The sequence below is a fragment of the Chrysemys picta genome, chromosome 4 (assembly GCF_011386835.1).
Source record: "Chrysemys picta bellii isolate R12L10 chromosome 4, ASM1138683v2, whole genome shotgun sequence".
Taxonomy (NCBI): Eukaryota; Metazoa; Chordata; order Testudines; family Emydidae; genus Chrysemys; species Chrysemys picta.
Window position 1 is genome coordinate 5127093 of NC_088794.1, and position 21820 is coordinate 5148912.

The 21820-nt window shown below is 43.9% G+C and overlaps 3 protein-coding genes across 3 annotated transcripts; 2 read left to right on the forward strand and 1 right to left on the reverse strand.

The window, feature by feature from the left end:
* The first annotated feature begins 1906 nt into the window (after positions 1 to 1906).
* Positions 1907 to 3366, forward strand: LOC112061465 (olfactory receptor 10K1-like). Its single transcript, XM_065595779.1, has one exon. The coding sequence runs from the start codon at positions 1907 to 1909 to the stop codon at positions 2849 to 2851; it is 945 nt and encodes a 314-aa protein (XP_065451851.1). The 3' UTR covers positions 2852 to 3366.
* Positions 3367 to 11433: 8067 nt separating this feature from the next.
* LOC135983299 (olfactory receptor 5AR1-like) lies at positions 11434 to 12670 on the forward strand. Its single transcript, XM_065594185.1, has one exon. The coding sequence runs from the start codon at positions 11735 to 11737 to the stop codon at positions 12668 to 12670; it is 936 nt and encodes a 311-aa protein (XP_065450257.1). The 5' UTR covers positions 11434 to 11734.
* Positions 12671 to 16917: 4247 nt separating this feature from the next.
* LOC135983474 (olfactory receptor 5AP2-like) lies at positions 16918 to 18023 on the reverse strand. The gene has a single exon (XM_065595780.1). The coding sequence runs from the start codon at positions 17962 to 17964 to the stop codon at positions 16918 to 16920; it is 1047 nt and encodes a 348-aa protein (XP_065451852.1). The 5' UTR covers positions 17965 to 18023.
* Positions 18024 to 21820: the final 3797 nt, after the last annotated feature.

A 21820-nucleotide genomic window follows, 5' to 3' on the forward strand; every position in this document is an offset into this window, starting at 1 on the left:
TGGATGATGATTATGATAATATTAATGTCTAGCTCTTACATAGCACTTTTCATCTATAGATTTCAAAGTTCATTTTTTTCTATACCTCCGTGCCTTTACATCCACAACATATGCCTAATGACACTTAGAACGTGTATACTAGTTCCCACAAAGATCTCAAAGTGCTTTACAAATGAGTGGTGTGGAGAAAGTGAATAAGGAAAAGTTATTTACTGGTTCCCATAATATAAGAACTAGGAGCCACCAAATGAAATTAATGGGCAGCAGGTTTAAAATAAATAAAAGGAAATTCTTCTTCACACAGAGCACAGTCAACCTATGGAACTCCTTGCCTGAGGAGGTTGTGAAGGCTAGGACTAAAGCTCCATGAATTTATCTCTTTTAAACCCTGCTAAAGTGCATTCATGGCTATTTGCCAGGATGGGTAAGGAATGGTGTCCCTAGCCTCTGTTTGTCAGAGGGTGGAGATGGATGGCAGGAGAGAGATCACTTGATCATTACCTGTTAGGTTCACTCCCTCTGGGGCACCTGGCATTGGCCACTGTCGGTAGACAGGATACTGGGCTGAATGGACCTTTGGTCTGACCCAGTATGGCCATTCTTATGTTCTTAAAACCATGTGAGCACAATTTCCCCCATCTTACAGATGAGGCACAGGGAGGTGAAGTGTCTTGCCCACGGTCATGAAGAAAGCCAGTGGCAGAGCTGGGAACAGAAATCAGGTCCACTAACTCCCAGTTCTATATTCTGTCCAGTTGCTAATAGACACGTGCCAACATCATTTTTTCCCCGCAGAGATTCATAGAGTCTAAGGCCAGAAGGGACAATTGTGATCATCTAGACTGATCTCCTGTATATCACAGGCTAGAAAACTTCCCAAAATAATTCCTGGAGCATATCCTTTGGTATTAATAACACCCCTTATGAGTGGCATACATTACCCTTCTTTGGGAACTTGCAACAGTCAATAAAGGACTAAATAAAACTCTCCTCTTCTCGGATAACTATAAAAACATTGACCGTAGCTAGGCAGATGGTGTGCTACAGCCACTGCCTATCATCTCGTTGCTTCCTTGTACTCCTCCATCCATCAGTCTGCACCCACCTGTTGTCTATTGTCTTGTACTTAAATTGTAAGCTTTTGGGGGCAGGAACTGGGTTTTTTTTGTTCTGTTTTTGTACAGCATCTAGCACAATAGATTCTGGTTTATGGTAAGGTTCCTGGATGCTACCTAAATAACTGTCATAATAATAAATAGACCATGAGGTCTTGATCCCTCTTGGAGGATAGATCCATCAATGGCTATTAGCCAGAATGGGCAGGATGGTGTCCCTAGCCTCTGTTTGCCAGAGGCTGGGAATGACCGACAGGGAATGGATCACTTGATGATTACCCGTTCTGTTCATTCCCTCAGGGGTACCTGGCATTGGCCACTGTCAGAATAAAGGATACTGGGCTAGAGGGACCTTTGTTCTGACCCAGTATGGCTTTTCTTATGTTCTTTAGAAGTGATCCTTCTGAAACAAAGTGGAGTCAAGTTGGGGAAATTGGTTGGGATAAACTTACATTGTCATTGTCCATACTGTAACACCTCCCCGGAACCAGAGCATATTGCAGCCAAAGCTAATGTTACTACCGTAACTTTTATAAATCAATCAATAAATCAGTCAATCTACCCAGCTCCTTAAGTGGGCTCTCATCACTGCAATATCTGAGCAATGAATACATGACTATAAAATACAATAGAAAAAAATCAGCAGTCTTGGGCTTGTTTTAGTTCCTTCACACCAATCATTTGATCATGTCTGAGGCTGTGTTGGAGCTAAGGAAGCAACTCTGATGGTGTTGTATAGCTCCTAAGATTTTTTGCCTCCTTTTCCCCCTTGAGTTTAGATGCTTTTGATGATGCCCAGAGGAAATGAGAGCACCGTGTCTCTATTTCTGCTGCTGGGATTCTCCAGTCTAGAAGAGCGGCAGGTACTGCTTTTCCTGGTGTTCTCCCCGGTGTACGTGATAATCCTGACCTCCAACATCACCATCATGGCAGCCATCAGTGTTGATCGGAGCCTCCATACCCCCATGTACTTCTTACTCTTCGCTTTGTCCTTCTCGGAAACCTGCACCACTATGGCTGTCGTCCCCAAGCTGCTGGTGAGTTTGCTGTCGGGAAACCAAACAATTTCTTTCCTGGGATGCGCTGCTCAAATGTTCTGCTTCTTTGGCTTCGGGGGCACAAATTGTTTCCTGCTGTCAGCCATGGCTTACGATCGCTATGTGGCCATATGTAAGCCGCTGCAATACCCAGTTGTGATAAACAGGAGGGTTTGCGTTGAGCTGGTCGCCGTTTCATGTGCAACTGGCTTTCTTATAGCACTAGGCATCAGTTCCCTTATATTCAGTTTGCCCTTCTGTGGGCCCAATGCCATCAGACATTTCTTCTGTGACATCTCGCCCGTTCTGAGGCTGGCGTGCAGTGACCATCGTATCATTGGGATTGCCATTGTTTTTCTGTGTGCCTTTGTTTTGCTAGGCACCTTCACAGGAATCATCCTCTCTTACATCTATATCCTCGCCGCCATCCTGAAGATCCGCTCTGCCACAGGCAGGCGCAAGACCTTCTCCACCTGCGCCTCCCATCTCATCGTTGTGATCACACACTTCAGCTGTGCTTTTTTTGTGTATTTAATACCCAAATCAACTGCTTCCCTAGATGAGGACACTTTGATTGCCTTGTCTTATACCTTGTTTAGTCCTATGTTGAACCCTGTGGTTTATAGTCTGAGAAACAGGGAAGTTAAATCAGCCCTAAGGAAATTAACTACCCACACATTTCTTTCTCCAAAAATGTGAAAAGTTGCAAATTTCGGTACTTCTAATATATCAATGACTTCTGCATGATGTCACTGTTGCCCATGGTATGGTCTTCAAGGCAGTGACCTCGTCTTTCTCTTTGTCGGGGCATCAAGAGCACCTGTGGGTCAGTATAAATAATGGACAGTAAAAGAATATTGTTGCCTCTTATTCTGAAACCAGCACTGCCCCTCTGTCAATGTCTGGGGCCTTGCAAGTCAAATTCCCGGCAGCAGTTAAATCTATGACGCAGAGTCTGGCTGTATTCTGAGTGTAACTTGCTTTATTCACACATCTCTACCAGTCCTGAAATGAGATGGTCAAACAACATGCAGGGCCATCTCTTATTCCAGGAATCTCATCCCAACACTGATACCCAGGGAGCAACTCTGCCTCAAAAATTGACTTTAATCAGAGACCAAACTCTCCTGCCACTCACACAACTCCCATTCCCCCCAAAGCTGCATCTACAACCAAAGCCTTACTTTACCCAAAGATGATAACAACACCGCATGTTCCCCTCAAGAGTCAAAACTTGCTTGCACACTAAGAGGATGTTTACACTGGCACTGGAGGTGTAATTTTCAGCTAGGGTAGACATACCCCTTCTAGCTCTGATCAAGCTAGCATGCTAAAAACAGAAGCGTAGCCACGGTGGTGCGAATGGCAGGACGGGTTAGCCGCCCCGAGAATGATCTCATTTGAAACCCTCGGCATGTAATCGGGCATAAGCCCTCATGCTGTCTAGGCTACACTTCTATTTTTAGCATGCTAGTTCGATCAGAGCTAGAAGGGGTATGTCTACCTGAGATGGAAATTACACCTTCCAGCTTTAGTGTAGACAGACCCTGAAAAAAAGAACGGAGACCAGGTACAACAGCACCACCTGATGATACCCGCATAACAATACTTTTTCTCTCCTATTTTTTTCATCTCTCTATATGTATAAGTGCAAAGTGTTATTATGGCCAGTCAGTGGCAATGGAGGAGTTCCTGACTTCTAGCCTTTTAATCAACATGACACACAGACAGCTCAGTACCTTTCCCCCCACAAATACACAGATCTTTGCTGGAATGGAGGCATCGGTATTTGAAATATCAGGGAAGGCGGCTGAACAACTGCCACAGTTTGAGGTTTAAATATAGCTGGTGGATTTTTTCCCACAGGAAAAAAAGGGATAAACTTTTTTTGTGAAACATTTTCCCCCTTTTTTGACCAGCTCCAGTTTTTGTCAATAGACAGCCCCGCCCGCCCTTCTCCCATCTCCCCGAGATAACTGCCGATATCCCAGCACCACCATTTCCTCCCATGTAAATATTATAAAGGAAAATAACCTCTTAAAGCTCCCTGCTTCCAATTCTTGCCCCCAGTGCATCACTTTGCTTGTGTGAGTTGAGGACCAGGGGGTATTTGCTTATGCCACTAAACTTGTTAAACTGAAAAATAACTTCAAATTATTATTTTTTTTTCCAAAAGATCAGGGTGAAATTAAAGGCAATTTATGGTCCTAGACAGATCATGACATGTTCCTTCCCCCTTCCCCGTAAACTCACCCTCCACTTGGAATGGTGATGACGAAAGTGTCATCCCCTTCCAGAGAGGCAAGGCTAATGCATTTTCTCACCCAGGAATAGCATTGTGTTCATCCGTCCCTCTCTAGGGGAGCATCAGGAGTTTCCTCTGCCCCTAGAGATGAAGGGGTGGTGGCAGGACACCCCCCCACCAGTACATACCCCAGCAGCTAGAGTGTATCTGTTTTTGAAGAGAGCAAGCCAACTGAATTCCTCCATTCTTGCCACACACAGCTCCCTGCTGGGATGGGTTGGCATGGCTCCCAAAGTAGTGTGTCCTGCCGTTAACATCCCATTCAGATGCATGGGGCAGGTAACGGAATAGACCTATGTTCACACACTACACGGTATTGTTATAATGCTTGTACAAGGTTTGCCTTGTGAGGTATTAGTTAAAAACTCATAACTTGCTGATGAATATCATGGCAAAATGCACATGGCATCATTACATGTAAAGTTAGGAACATAAGATGAAATCATGACTCAAGCATGTTACCCAGATAAGTCCAGGGAGTAGCTAAACCACTTCCTCAGAGACAAAGGGCAAGGCATCAAGTCTGACTCAACAAGGCTGATAGACCATTACCTGCTAAGTGGCCATTCTTTGACAAGGAAAGGGGCAGGGATAGAAATCTACATTTTAGCAAAGAAACTGCATGGAGTTTCCTTTCTTCACCAGACTGCCTGTCACCTTTCTCCTAGCTGGAAATGCTTCTCAATGGGGGGCAGGACTATAAAAAGAAGGGGCAGACACCCCAAGACTCCCATCATCTCTCTCTCTGACTATCTCTGGCATCACACCTAAGAAGATAAAAGAAAACAGCCACTGGACTAACGGGGAAGGATCCAGACCTAAGAGTTTGGTCAGTAATAGGTTGGAGTCTGTAGTGAGAAACTGTTTGAATCTAACACAGTTTATTAAGTAAGGCACTAGTAAATATTTTATCTTTATTTTTCTTATAACAGTTTGTGACTTTTCAGCCTCGTTACTTGTACTCACTTAACATCTATCTGTTTGTAATTAATAAACTTGTTTTACTGTTTTACCTAGTCCAGTGTGTTTAAATTGGAGTGTCTGTCTATTCTATTTAAAATAATAAGATGGCATGTACTTGGTGGATCAGACAGATGCTCATGAGAAAGAGGATCAATAAGGTGGGGAAGGAAAACGTCACATGAGGGAGGGTGTGACAGCAGGAATACAAGTCTCCTATCCCAAATATTCAGGATTTAGATGAAGCAGGGCCAGGTGGTGATATCATCTGGTTCCTTCTCTCTGACTTGATCTGGTCAGGACGTCTTTCAGTATCAGGACGATGAAGCCCCAATTGTGTCATGGTGGATGCCAGAGGATGATGGAGGTGGCAGCCATAATGGTAAAGTTCAGGCCTTCCAACCCACTTGTCCCCGTGCTATGATGTAGTGACCCCACCCCCAGATAAACAGCATCCATTGAGGGATGGATACTACATCCCTGGATCATTAACCTATCCAAGCACGTTTGGGTGGATTCAACTATAAACATTTCCTCCCATTTGTAGAATCTTTCAGCTCATTGCCGTGCCAACCCATGACTTTACCAGGTGCCTTGCAGACCCCTTAGTGCTGCTCCTTTAACCCAACCATCCAGTTCATAGCAGTCTTTGTGTCTCCATCTTTTGCTGACTTTCATACACAATTGTATGTAACAAGCTGAGCGGGATTCCTGTTACCTGGGATATCTTAGATTTCATGCATCTGTGCAATGTGGGGCTGGCTCCATGACTGGGGGCACCAGGCAGTTAATTGAGACTGTGGCCCTGTTTTGCCAAGGACTGAACCAGCACATGTTAGAGGCAAGTCTCCAAATTGCTTATAATATAAATAAGCAAAGGCAGAGAGAGGGAAATAGATTTCCTGAAGGTCATACAGCAGGTCAAAGTTAGGAGTAGATTCCAGGTCTCATGGCTCCCAGCTCAGTTCCTAATCCACTAGACCTGTTAGAGTCTCAGGTTTTTTCAATGATTTTGTAAAAATCCTCTATTGCTACATCAATTGCAGTAAGAGCATAGGATAAGCCTGTGTTAGTATGTCTAAGGGCTTGGGTGGTTTGGCTTTGGACCCAAGAATTGTATGACCTCTCAGAATTTAGGTTAAGCGTATTTAGTATAGAATTGGTGCTTCCAAAAAATCCTCCAATATCACCTAAGATGCTACATTTTTGTCTTTTGGCTGTGCGGGCCCGAATAACATATTGGTGTATTAGAAACTGTAGCTGGTCCTGCAGCCATTGCAGGGAGCTGGGGTGGTCTGAGCATGCATTTCGCAAAGGTGCCGAAAAATTGGACAAATCATATTTAACCTGAAGAGAGACCATAAGAACATCATGCAAAAGTGTTTTGTTGGGGCCTACTTGAATCATGCCATCCGGTGGGATAGGGTACAATGCCGGACAGATAGTAGGTGAGGAGTATGTTCAAATGGTCAGGTTGTAACATCGTATATCACTACAATGTAAACGTTTAACGGGGTGTACACAGTATTCCTGACAATAGAGTCCCTCCATCCCAGGTTCCCACCGCAGAGGAGGAACATCCGTCCATCCCACATTTACAAACACTGTTAGGTTAATAAAAAGTGCCCAGCCCTCCCACAAACATTCACACCGATACTCTCCCAACCCATTAGCAGCCTCATAAATGTTGTGAATCTCGACCAATCCATCCGAGGCCCTGGAAATAGAATGGTTTGTTTGTTCTAGAGGAGTGTCCGTAAATTAACACTCTGTCCTTTGGTTCCACTCCCAACTTTCTGTGGTCTTGTACCCTGAAATTGGGGGTCCTATATGAGTGGGCCCACATCCCATGAAACTAAATACCCAGTAACAGTCCAGATTCGGTGAGATGCAGGGAGGGAGCCGAAGACTGCTCCCGGACTGTGGTAGTCGAATTGGGACCTCAGAGCCTGGATGTTTTTGGAGGCGAGCTGTAACCACAATAGGTCCCAGGTGATCTGGCCGAGAGGTAAGCCAGATGTCTGGATTTTTTTTACCCATTCGCCTCTGCCTCTTGTAGGAAGTTGCACAAACTGACCAGCTTTGAAGCAGGTATCTTGTGTGATATGTACCAAAGGCGGGTCCCAGGAGGCTGCATCAGGTATATTTACCAAGAGGATTAACATGGGGAACCACATTTGTTACCTAGAAGGATACAGTATGTTGCTCTTTGCATCTACAACGAGATGGCTTTTGCTGGTGAGGGATCCTTCAGCTTCCTGGCTGAGGAAAATGGGCCAATTTCCTTTGAAACTAAGAACAGGGAATGAAGTGAGCTCATGAAGTGAGCCCAAGTTTTGAAGACAACACGTCCATGTGCAGTTATCCCCAGAGGACTTGAAAGACATTTTAATGATCCCATCAGTTCTTAGCCTTATGTGCAAACCTCTGGGGACCACCCAGGGATTACATCTGCAAATGCCACTTAAACTAATATATAAACAAACCCAGCGGTCTCTAAATACAATTCCTTTGGCTGGGTCAACAATGACAGACATCTGCCTGCTGCCGGTGGGTTTCATCACTCTGGTTCTGATGGAGCTGGCGTAAATATTCTCTTTTGACTATTTTTTTTTTTTGCAAGTGGAAATAGTTCTGATTTGGAGCCAATTCACCTGGAGAAGGGACTGTCTGAAGAGTCCATCTATTATTGTGTTCCTTTTGCACAGTAACACAATGCTGAGGAAAGTCATGCTGATGCCTCAAGTAATCTGGGAAACACAAGTGATTGCTTAGGTAAGAGTAATGTATGAAAAAAAGGGGCAGTGGAAGTTGATGTTACAAAAAGGCCACGTTCTCAATGGCTGTAACTTCTCTGAAACCAATGCCCATTTGCTCTAGTTGAGGGCCTGACTTACGATAGGGGAGTGGTAGCTCTGGTATACTTAATGATGGGACTTGTCTACTGTTGAACAGCTGGTTTCTGTAAGTGCTTTACAATCAGCGTGCTTGCTTGGGATGTCTTGAAAATTGCGCTGCCTCCTGGAAGCCAAGGGTAAGGTCCAAATGGATAGTCGCTTGTGCTTGGAATTCTCGAGGTACAGCCCCACGGTTCTGAGTGCTTGCTAACCCAAGTCAGACTGCTTTGAGTGTGGACTGAAGGGGACTTGGGCTCAAAACTGACTCCTGGGCTTCGTGTGCATTGTGGGCATCCCAAGGCTGGCTCGAGGTGACAGTCTGTGCTCATCGAGTCTTAGCATCACTCTTGAACTGTGAGCTTCAGTCCTGGCCCTGGCAGCTTCCTTAACCTGTGTGTGGACGTGAGTTACATTCTGCAGAGGTTTCTTTTGGAACTTTTGCCCTGAGAGCAAAGCTCCTGGTTTAGGGGCTGATTTTTCGAGATGCTCCAAAATGTGTCGGCATCAGGGGATTGACTTTAAAGTGACATGTTCTAACCGAGCCAGGGATGGGATCTGAGAGATACATTTGGGATCATTTTGTTCCGAGGATCCAGCCATGCAGCCCTTCTTAAAATTAGCTGCTTATAATTTTCAGGGTACTAAAATCGACATATATAGGTAAATTGATTTCAAACGTGATATGCTGCAAGGCAGTTTGGAGTAGAGCTGGCGGTGCTATTTGGGGGTAATTTGGTTAAGAGATTCCTGAGAAGCCAGGACAGGGGTTCTCAACCTTTCTCTTTCTGAGTCATCCCACACCCAACACGCTATAAAAACTCTAGGGCCCAGCTGTGCCACAACAACTGTGTTTCTGCATATAAAAGCCAAGGCCACATTAGGGGATAAAATTGCCTGGGGCCCTATACCACAGGGGGTCCGCGAAGCTAAGTTGCTCAGACTTCGGCTTCAGCCTCGGGTAGTGGGGCTTGGGGCCACGGGCTGGAATCCTGTACGGTGGGGCTTTGGCCTCCTGTCCTGGGCCCTAGCGAGTCTAATGCCAGCTATGCCTGGAGGAAACCCTGAAACCTGCTCATGGCCCGCCCAGGGGCCCCGGACTCCTTGTTGAGAACTACAGAGGTAGGGAACAAAACTAGGGCTCTGACTGCTATGCCATATACCATTGGACTGTCCTGGGATCAGCCCCTTTGTGAGTGACACACACTAAGCAGTGTACTCCCTTGGTGACTTAAGGGCACAGGTCCTGTCCCTAGAACGAAAGGACCGTGTGTCCCCACCCTTTACCCCAGTATTTTGTGTGCTGTCCGCCTTAGTGCTCTCAAGGTGCCTTTCTGCTCAGTGTTTGGGACCACAAAGAAGCAACTTTGGAAGCATGAGCGGGACAGTCACTTTAGAGGATGTCCAGCCCTCCACAAACATCCCCCCACACAATGCCATAGAGCTATCTGCCGACGTCTTGGTGGGGGACAGTTTGGGGGGCAGTGCTTGGTCAGAGATCGGATGCCTGGATGGTGATGGAGAGCCTTGATGATATGGGAGGGAATAGTTGCCACACAGAAAATGACATGGGAGAGGCCAGTGTAAGAATCCCAGCCAGGATAAACCACCCATCTGTTGGGATAGGCTCACTGAACGCCTGCCTGGCAGCACTAGATATGATGAACCGGGTCTGTGCCAGCCACGAGGAACAAATGTGCTCAGTGCATAGCACGGGCACACGGGACAGGGTGAGGAGCTGAGAACGGGCGTGCTCGGTGCATGGTACAGTACACAGCTCTGGGATTGTAGCTGGGAGCTGAGAATACATCAATGAGAGCAGACTAAGGAACCGTGAATGGGCTTGCTCGATGAATGGCACATGCACACAGTGCTGGGACAAGGACTGGAAGCTGGGGATGGGAATGTGATCTGCATGGCACAAGTCCAACAAGGGCTGCGTTGCAATCCTACAGGCACATTCAGGGCACGTTCAGTGTGTGGCATGGTGCACAGACCAGGTGTGGTCAGTGCGTGGCACAGAACACAGGTCTGGGATCATAGTTGGGAGCAGAAAAGATGCATGCTTGGTGCATGCACCTGGCACACACTATGAGACCAGTGTAGGGATCTGGAAATAAGTATGTTTGGTGCATTGTGCAGGCACACAACTCTGCCACTGGGGTGGGGAGCTGCGAATGGGCTCTGTAGTAAGAAATGTATGAGTGCCCATGTGTCATATCCTTTCTCACACTGCGTAGAAGCTTGTTACGCAAAGATTCCCATTGGTCAATGGTAGAGCTCATTGATGTGGGTTATGGTCTCAGATTCTGGGTTTTCTATAACCTTGGAAGCTTATTCCAATACTTACCTATCCTTAGAGTTAGAGAGTTTCCTCCTCATAACTAACCTAACCTGGAAGGTTGGTCGAAGCATGAAGGGGCATACAAATGTTTAGCATATCTGGATGTAAATACTTTTCAACACTGGCTACAACAGTGCCATGCAAATGCCTCTTCTCACTTTCAGGTGACATTGTAAATAAGAAGTGGGCAGCATTATCACCTGTAAATATAAACGAACTTGTTTGTCTTAGTGATTGGCTGAACAAGAAGTAGAACTGAGTGGACTTGTAGGCTCTGAAGTTTTACACTGTTTCGTTTTTGAGTGCAGTTATGTAAAAATAATTTTACATTTGTAAGTTGCACTTTCACAATTAAGAGATTGCAGTATGAGGTGAATTGAAAAATACTATTAGCTTTTTTACAGTGCAAATATTTGTAATAAAACAATAACACAAAGTGAGCACTGTACAATTTGTGTTCTGTATTGTAACTAGAATCAATATATTGTTGAAAACATCCAAAAATATTTAAATAAACAGTGTTCTATTATTGTTAAATCTGCAATTATTTTTTTATCTCACAATTATATTGTTAATTGTTTGACAGACGTACTAGTTTGCTTATGAAAACGTTATGTGCGACTGTGTCAAAAGCCTTACTAAAATCTATATCGTATCTACTGCTTCACCTCATCTTCTAGGCTGGTTACACTGTCAAAGAAGGACATTGGGTTGAGTTGACATGATTTCTTCTTGACAAATCCGTGTTGGCTGTTTCTTATTGTTGGCAATGGGGATTGAACTACGGCTCTGACTTTAAGAGTATGAGCGTCTACTGCCAGAACTCAAAGACCCAACTGTGTAGCCTGAAGCCAGTAGCAGACTCTTAAATCTCGATATGGTCTAGTCCCTACAGGGACCCAGAGAAGCAGAGGGTATATTTGATAGTTATATCTTCAGACCTATGCACTGACTACAGTTTATGCTTTATTGAAAGTGACAGAATTACACCAAGGGGTTTGCACTCAGCCCTTCTTTGTCTCCTCTTTCAGTGTACACCTCACTTTTCTCACCTGCCGAGGACAGTGCATCTGGGATAAATGGGAGAGAGAAATCGCACTCTGGTGACTGAGTTCATCTTGTTGGGATTCACAGACAACCTGAAGCTGCAGGTCACCCTCTTTGTAGTGTTTCTGTTGATCTACTTGCTGATCCTAATGGGGAACCTCACCTTGGTCACCTTAATCAGGACTGACTCCCGACTTCACACCCCCATGTACTTTTTCATCAGCAACCTGGCCCTCTTAGATGTCGGCTACTCCACCATCATAATTCCCAGCACGCTGATGACCTTTGTAGCAAGGAGCAAGGTCATTTCAGTCACTGGATGCACTGTGCAGTTTTTCTTCTTCTCCATCGCCATCTCTTGTGAATGCTGGCTGTTGAGTGTGATGGCGTATGACCGCTTCACGGCCATCTGCAGCCCATTGCTCTACACCGTCATCATGTCCAAGCGGTTCTGCGTGCTGCTGGTGCTGGGGTCATATTTCATGAGCTGTCTGAATTCAATGGTTCAAACTGCATTTATATTCCATTTGTCATTCTGTGATGCCTATATCAATCATTTCTTCTGTGATGTGCCCCCCATTGTGAAGCTGTCCTGCTCCGACACCCACATCACAGACATTGTTCATTTCACCTGTGCAACAATGCTAGTAACAACTACCATCCTGATTATCCTCGTCTCCTATATATACATCGTGGTCACTATCCTAAGGATCAACTCTGCCAAGGACCAACGCAAAGCCTTCTCCACCTGCGCCTCCCACCTGATGGCCGTCACCATCTTCTACGGAACGGGCTCTTTCATGTATTTACGGCCTAGTTCAAAGTCTTCCATGGATCAGGACAAAATCATCTCTGTGTTTTATACCCTTGTGATCCCCATGCTGAACCCCCTGATCTACAGCCTGAGGAATAAAGAGGTCAAAGAGGCCTTTAGGAGGATGAGAGAGAGGAAGGTTTTTTCTCTGTAAATGTAAAAACTGGGTATGGCTTTAGTTCAATAGAGGGAAGAAAAGGCTGGGAATGATTTCTCTGTATTGTTAGCTTGATTTCTGTGAATAATCAATGTGTGCACCTTCCATGAAAAGGAATAAAGGAAGGTAGATTTTCCTAGTTCTTACATCACTAAATGCATCAGGAATAGTTATCAGAGAAGAAATGGGGGACTTTGTCAAGGTTTGTGCAGCTGGCTCTTATAACACAGAAATATATTAGGAAAACCTGTCAAACAAACAGACTCATGAACCAGCAATGCAAATTGCCTTTTGCTAACTAATAGAAAATAGATGTATTCAACTCACACAGGCAACGTACATTAATTAAATCATGGAATTTGTTTGTTGTTGCAGCTATAAGTGCAATTAAAAAGGAGATGTGACGTAACCACAACAAGAAAGTAGTGAATAGATACAGTACATTGTATTTAGAATGTTTTATATTCATGCTGAAACTGTACTGTTGGTAGATGATGTAACCTGTGCATGAACTTGCTCTGTATACAGCGGGAGAATTCAACATGGCTAGAGAAACACATTCAACCTGACAGCCTTTAGGTATTCTCCTATGCTTGGCTTCTGCAACCTTCTGTCTTATCTATCTATCTACCTACCTACCTAAAAGTTTTATAGTGTTAGCCAATCTCATATACAATATTATCTATAATAGTAGGTATGTTTATACAAGTATGAATTGTATTCATCTTAAGATCTTCCAAAATTATTTTTACTTATGTTATGCTATTTAACCAAGAGGCGATGTGAACTATTGTAATCTCAGAGAACAAGGACAAGACAAATAATTTTGCTAACGCCTCACTAACATATGCTTTATAACAAGTTTTTACTGGTAGAGGATGCTTCGAAGGTTTTGCCAACTTCTCAAATATAATGGTCAAAACAGAGATAATAAACTAGTTATACATGTTGTCCTGTTTACTTTCCAGTCTGTGCCAGCCCAGCAAAAACATTCAAAAACATGTCAAAGATAAGAGATAAAAAACCCCTCAACTCTAGTGTAGATAGAGGCAGAGTGAAGCTCAGATTTTAAGGCAGATTTTAAGGATGCATTGTTACCATCCAAATGGGTTGGTAATATATGTAGTCTTCCTTTCTCTGTTATGCTGCATTTATCTGTTACTAAGAATCTTTTATTCATAAAAGTTGATTAAGCCTAGCCATTTGGCATTATTGAATTCAGTCGAACCTGTAACATGTGGTAATGATTTAGGGCTGGACCCAGTGTGCCTTAAAAGCCAAATGCACAACTCCCACTGATTTCACTGGTGCAAATCAAGCCTTTAAAGGGGGTGAGGAGAGGGAATTCTCTGAGCTTGTCCATTTTCCAAATGATTTTTATTTACCCATCTTGCACAAATATCTGAAGAGCTAAATTCAGCTTGGGCCAGTAAATGCAGCAAAATGACATTTCCTCTCTCGGTAACATGACATTACATGTCCCATTTTGGGGTGGTATCTGTGCCATTAATAGCTCCTCTGTTTATACCTTGGAAACTATTCAAAGTGATGCTTTAAAATGTCATGTGATGGGAAGATGGATACACTTCAATGCTGATCTGTCCCTTAGGTAAGATCCATTTTGATACTGATAGCTATGGTTTCCATGTACTTGTCTGGCACATTTCATCCACTGAAGGATCTCCAAGGATGTCACAGGAGTCTTATGCACATTATTTTCCCCACTGCTTTATCACAGTTGCCTCTGCGGTGAGGCCGTTCTGGGCTAATGCAATGTAGCCAACGTGAAACATGTCAAGAGTTAAAGGTCTAGCTGCCTCTTTGAACCCTCTTTGGCCAAATCCATGGAGGACTGGTGCAAAGCCTTCTCCACCTGCATCTTCCAGTTGGTGGCCATCACAGTGTTCTTTGGAACTGGCTATTCCATGTATTCACAATATTTTGTGCACTCCCTCACGTGTTTGGGCTCTTGCCTTCACCTGTCCTGGGAAGAAATCCCCGAATTCTCCCACTCTTAGGTTATCACCTCCTGTGTATCTACAGTGGCTTCTCATCGGGTCCATCTGGGCATGGGGCCTGCAAGTCTTCCCTTCGGGAGCTGTGATGAGTAATTAACACAGTGACCAGCTTTCTTAAAAAGAACCCCAAAATCTGTGTTTCATCTTAACAACAAAAACACAGCGCAGCATGGAAGCAAAAGGATTTTCTGACAGTAAACCAGTCTAGGTGCACGAGTGTCTCACCTAAGGCTTAAGAACCCCTGGGGAGATCAGGAAGGCCCTTCTGCCGGGCCCATGGCTATGTCAGCCGGAGCCTCACAAACAGCACCTGACAACTGCCCCACCCTCACTAGTGATTTGCTTTTTAACTATTTCATATCCGTTCATTCTATTCCCACTTATATAAGGGCTGTTCTGCACTGAAAACTGTCAGTGTAGCTACGTCTCTCTGGAGAGTGAAAAATCCACACACACCCTCTGAGAGACGTAGCTATGCCAACATAACCCCATGGCATACACAGTGCTAGGTCCATGGAAGAATCCTTCTGTCAACCTAGCTACTGCCTCTCGGGAAGGCGGATTAACTACACAGATGGGAGTACCCCTCCTATCCCTGTCATGAGCATCTACACTGAAGTGCTACAGATGCAGCACCCTGTGCGGTGGTAATAGTTTAAGTATAGACGCACCATAAGTTTGGGCTGAAGGCAAGGATTTGGGCACCATTTCTTAGTCCTGTTGCAATGTGAAGGATGGGAGGGTTGATCCATAACTATTTATGGCTACTGTATATGACATAGAAAGTGAGATTAAATACGGTCTAGTTACACTGAGTTCTTGGGATGATGTAATAGATACATTGATTAAGCTGGACTGTTAGGAAACTAGCATGAAGGCAACAAAATATCTCTAGTAGAAGTAACCTGCCGGTAAACATGGCAGGAGTCATTAGCTGCTTCCTATTAATTTCTTTGGCTGATCTCTGATTCTTGTCTTTTGTGAAGGGGGAAATAGCATTTCCAGGGGTAAATAACACTGCTTTATTCACTTTCTCCATATCGTTAATGATTTTAGTGACCTCGATCATATCCCCCCATATGTCTCTTTTCCGAACTGAACTGTCCCGGTCCTTTTAATCTTTCCTCATATGGAAGCTGCTCCATAACCTGATCATTGTTGTCACCCTTCCCTGTATCTTTTCCACTGCTAATATATATTTTTGAGATGGGCAGACCAAAACTGCATGCAGTATTCTAGATGTGAGTGTACCATGGATTTATATAATGGCCTTATGATATTTACTGTCTTATTATTTATCCTTTTCCTAATGGTTCTTATCATCTTATCTTATCTGTTAGCTTTTTGACTGCTACTGCAGCCAGAGTGGATGTTTTCAGAGAACTGTCCACAATGACTCCAAGATCTCTCTCATGAGTGGTAACAGCTAATCTAGACCCCATCATTTTGTGTGGCTAGTTGTATGACTCCTCAGTCTGGGACAGTTCCTCAGATCCGTCACCAAAAAAGAATGGTTCAGGTGTGGGAATCTCCCTCATATCCTCTGCAGTCAAGACCAATGCAAAGAATTCATTTAGCTTCTCTGCAATGGCCTTGTCTTCTTTGAGGGCTCCTTTAGCACCTCGATCATCTAGTGCCCCCCACCCATTCTTTGTCAGGCTTCCTGCTTCTGATGTACCTAAAAAAAAAGGCATTTCCCTCTTATGTTGCTCCTGCCTTCTTTCTCACCATGCAAGGCCCAGTGACAGGGGTAACAGCAGCAAGATCTCACTTTTCCCTCATCACTAGAGCCAGTTGGGAATTTTCCATTGGGATGATCTTCTGGTAGAACATACCTTTCTCACAAAATTTTAGGGAGGAAATTTTTATTTTTGCTGATTTTTTTTTTCCATTGGAGAAGTCGAAAGGACAGGACTCAGCTACCTTCTTGGAAAGTCCGTACCAATCTCGTGTTCTACCAACAGAGAGGAAATGAAATTGGGAAGAGCCTTCTAGGCGGGTGGCCAGTCAGCCAAAAAACTCCATTTTGGTTTTCCCAAAATGGAATTTTTCAGAATTTCCCTCCCACAAAGTATTTTGAGATTTTAACTTTTTGTCCTGAGTTAGGATGATTATTTTTTTTTTTGAAATCTCAACATTTTCCATAGGAGAGAAATTCCATTTTCAGGCCAGCTCCTCTCGCTTCTGTTTATTATTAAATGATGAAACTCATCCTCTTAGTTAGATTCAGTGAGGAATAATTTTCTGGTATATTGTCTTCCTCAAGGCATCTTTCACCTCCTTGTTCCTCAGGCTGTAGATCAGGGGGTTCAACATGGGGATCACAAGGGTATAGAACATGGACACCACTTTGTCGTACTCTGATGAGTTACTGGATGTGGGTCGTAAGTACATAAAGAACAGAGCCCCATACAGTATGGACACAGCCATCAGGTGGGAGGTGCAGGTGGAGAAGGCTTTGCGTCTGCCCTCGTTGGAGCGGATCCGCAAGATGGCCACCATGATAGAAACATAGGAAATGAGGATGACCAGGATAGTACTTAGTGCAGCTACAGCAGCAAAGAGGAAATGCACTGTGTCACCCACGCGAGTGTCAGAGCAGGAGAGTTTCTGGAGTGGGGGGATGTCACAGAAAAAGTGATCAATGATATTGGGGCCACAGAAGGACAGGCTGAACAAAGAGCCTGTATGCACAATGGCATTAATGGAGGCATAAATGTATGATGCCACTACCAACTGGACACAGACTTTCCTGGACATAATGAGCGTGTACATCAGCGGCTTGCATATAGCTATGAAGCGATCATATGCCATCACAGCCAGAAGTAAACCCTCAGAGTTCACAGAGAAGGAGTGAAAAAAAAATTGCGTGGCACACCCAGCAAAGGAAATGACTTTACTCTCTGCTAAGAAGTTCACCAGTGCCTTAGGGGCAATAATAGAAGAGTAAGTGAGGTCTACAAGGGACAAGTTGCTGAGGAAAAAATACATGGGGGTGTGTAGCCGCGTCTCGATCCTGATCAAAGAGATCATGCTGAGATTCCCCGCTAGGCTCATGCTGTAGATAAGCAAAAACATCCCAAAGAGGACAGCTTGCAGCGATCGACTGCCTTTGAATCCTAGAAGGATGAACATGGACACTCCAGTATGATTGCCATGCGCCATATATTCCAGGTGCGATCGATGCTGTTGGGGTAGAAGAAAGAAACACAGCCAAGGTAAAGCGTATGATTCAAGATGAACTGCATGGGGCTGGGAGGTGGATACCACCATTGTGAAATACAGATGAAAGCCAAGATACAAAAGCCACGTTATGCTGGTCCGGCTGTGTGACATTTGCAAACTTAAACTCATTTCATGTGAGTCTGTATATTTGCCAAGATTTTTACTCCTTTTAAAGAAAAGAGATTATAAAATAAAATAGAAAGATCACTTCAGAATTTTCAAAGTTTGCATCCCTGGCATTTGCAAATATAGCTTCATGGTATTATATGGCTAGGCATCATTTGAAAGGAAGTAGAGAAACTAGAAAGGATCCAGAGAGGAGTGACAAAGGTGGTCAAAGGGATGGAATGCGAGCAGAGGCTGAAGGAACTGGGTATGTTTAGTTTGGAAAAGAGGAGATTAAGGAGGGACATGATAGCCATCTTCAACTACTTGAAACACTGCCATAAAAAATTGGAGAAAAGTTTTTCTCTCTTGCCACAGAGGGCAGGACAAGTAGCAGTGGGTTCAAACTACAGCACAGCCGATTTAGATTAAACCCGAGGAAAAGCTTCCTAACTGTCAGAACACTTGGGCAATGGAACAGACCTGCCAAGGGAGGTTGTGGAAGGTCCTTCACCGGAGGTTTTCAAAAGGAGGCTGGATAGCCATCGGTCTTGTGTGGGTCAGACACAACAAACACTGCATCTTGGCTGGGGGTTAGACTAGAACATGACCCATGTGGTCCCTTCTAACCCTATGGTTCTATGATTCTCTGAACTCTGCAACAACCTGATATAGAGCAGAAAGGTGGATGAGGTGTTTGAAAACCAGCCTTATATTACAGCACTAGCACCCTTCCATAATTAAATCATCGGTTAGGAACCAGGATATATTTATGACAAGTCAGCCAAAACCTCACTTTTGGAATAAAGTCCCAGAGTAAATTCAACAAAGACAATTCTTTTGGAGATAACCAAGTTAATATTCACAAAGGGGGTGTTCACATAACTAAAGGAGGTATGAATGAACTGCAGAGTTCAACAAAGGGAGGCTGTAGTTAAACCATGGTTGAAAGAAGCCCTCACACCCGTTCTGGCCCCTGGCACTAGCATGGAACTGGCATAACTCAGCGAGGAATCAGAAGCAACACAAGTGGGTTTGGCAAAGATCACCATTCAAGAGAAAAACAGTCTACTGAACAGTGATACGACTAAAACTTCTCTCTCTCTCTCCTCTCTCTCACGTTCACTATGGCAATATCACCCTCCCACCTCACCTGTTTTTGGCCCTGTAGTGCAAGCCACACAAGGCAGAATCAATTGACCTGGCCTCTAAGACTCTCTGCCACGGGTTATTTTTCCTTTCTGCAGTGTAGACATACTTTGAAGCTCTGTTAATCTCGCTCGTGTACCCAGAGTGCGTGGAGACAGTGCTTTCTTTCTCAGAAGATATTTTGAAAGCAGAAACATTAAGCAGCTTCATAGTGAATACACACCCGATAGCCACCTGGAACTCCACAATGAGATGCCCCAGTAGCAGGGAGTGTTGGTCAGACAGCGTCCAGGGAGACGGTTACTTGGAATCCAAGTGGGTCCAAATGTGCTTGTTCTTCCACTTCAAGCTAATGAGAAAATCTGAAATATACACGAGCTTTTTATTTTCGTTCCATTATCTCTGTGTATCCACCCTGAACCCTAGCAGAGACTAGTGTGTTGGGGGAAGCCAGTGCTGCCCGTTCTGTACAGAACGTTCTTTCTACAGAGAGACACCATCTCTCTCTAGGGCTGCCAATCTAGAATATTTCACCAGCAGAAAACCTGCTCAAAGAAGTTTAAAATGAAAACATTTGTTGTTCAAAAGCATGAACTGCATTTACCAAAAAAAAAAAAAAAAAAAAAAAAATCCCTTGCAACTTGATTCCTGGCAAACAAGGGGTATTTTTATCTTACCTTTTCCTTTTTTTTTTCATTTGAGGAGCGTATACAATAACTTAGCTCACTGAAGCACATTGGGCCAGATCCTTAGTTGGTATAAATCATCACAGCTCTATTGCGGTCGATGGTGCTATGAGAATCGACAACAGCTGAGGGTCTCTAGCCCCATATATACCACTCCCCGCAAAAAATCACATGCCGCATTCAGGGTAGTTTAGGCTTTTTATCCCATTTTACTGCACATGATACAATGAGAGATAATCAAGACAACATTTTGGTGGTAAAAGAGTCACCATTTTCAGAAGAGAAAAAACAACCACCCTGTTTCTCAGTGAAAAGAATGGATCTGGGTGTATTTACCAGGTAGCTGAAGAAAAGAAAACATTTTGTTTACTCACATTAGTCTTTGTCCTGTAATATTAAAGCTGCCTGTTGCAAGAGAGACATCTCTCTTTCTCGGAGTCAAAAAGTGTAATTAGAGGCAGGGCGTATTTATTTGGTCTGCAGGCATTTGGAGACAGAATCCCTTAGAGCTGTCAATCTCACGTCTGGCACAAAGGGCATCATTAAAATGCCCTTTAGGTCACATGGGAGCAGTAGATAGTGGGATGCCAATCTGTCGGCTTCTAACTTTGTTCAAGTTCTTTGAAGCGTTGATGCTGCTCTCCATCCCTTTCCCCTGTTTTATGCATTCCATAAATCTGAACCTCCCCCTAGCAATAATTACTTCCAGTCAGGAGTAAATGTGGAAAAGTTTATTGAAAATGCATTTTCTGTTACAGTTATTTAATTATTTTGTAATTGCAGAGAAAATTAGAATTGAGTCATTCCTAACACTGGTTTTTTGAGAGCCCAGAGATTTTATAAGCAGTTTCCAGATAGAATGCAATGGATTGGGATTAAGATGCTTTTTTCTTTTCTTCAGAGATGTCTAAAAACCTGGGATTGGAGTGGCAAAAAATGGCTGAAGATCAGGGTGAGGGGCACTGGCAGACTTAAGGGTTCAGAAAGGGCTGAAATAGCATAGAGTGATGCATAGAGTAATGGGATGAAGGGCATGGCTGGGGCATATCTCACCCTATATAAGCGATAATGCGTGTGTCTCTCTAGTAGTGATGATGAAATGGAATTAAAAAATACCAGGATGAGTATGTCATGATAGGGACTAACGACTTGTGATTCTACTATGGAAAATCATTCCTGATTTATCTACTATAATTCTTTCATTTTGTTGACAAAAGAGTGAATATGGAGGGAACCATCTGACATAGTATACTTGGACTTTCTTTGACAAAGTCCCTCACATGAGGCTATTAAGGAAGTTAGGTAGTCATTGCTGCCATAAATGAGAAACAGGTTACGCCACAGAAAACAAATGCCCAGATCCTCAGAGATGTCTAGACCCCTAACATCCGTTGATTTCAACGAAGTTAGGAGCCTACCTACCTTTGAGCATCTGGGCCAAAGAGTAGAATAAACAGTCAAATATTTATTAATGATCTGGTACAGGGAGCGAGCAGTGAGGTGGCAACATTCGCAGATGGCATGGAATTGTTTTGGTGAGTCCAGGCTGGGGAATGAGAGTGAAAACTTCAGAGGGACCTAGCTGAAAGTTGTGTGAATGGGCAGCTCAGTGACAGGTGAAGTTAACTGTTGACAAAGAATTTGAACAGCTCACGCATGATTCTGTGTTCTAAGGTCAGTAACTGCCAGTGAAACATTCTCTGGTGTTACTGTGAAGAGCTGAATGACAACTTCTCCCCAGGGAAATGGAAAGTTGGCAAATTCAGTCCTGAACAATGGAAATACTGGCGTTAGTCACAAAACAGGGGAGTTTTTACACAGCAAATTTGTTTTTGTTTTCTAAGAAAATATTAAACCCCAGAAAAGTTCAGCCTAAAACTTTTGGCTAAAAACCAAAAATGTCTCGTTGGAAATGATTCCCTGTGGCCTTAGGGGAATTATTGTTTGGGTGTCTCATGTGGCAA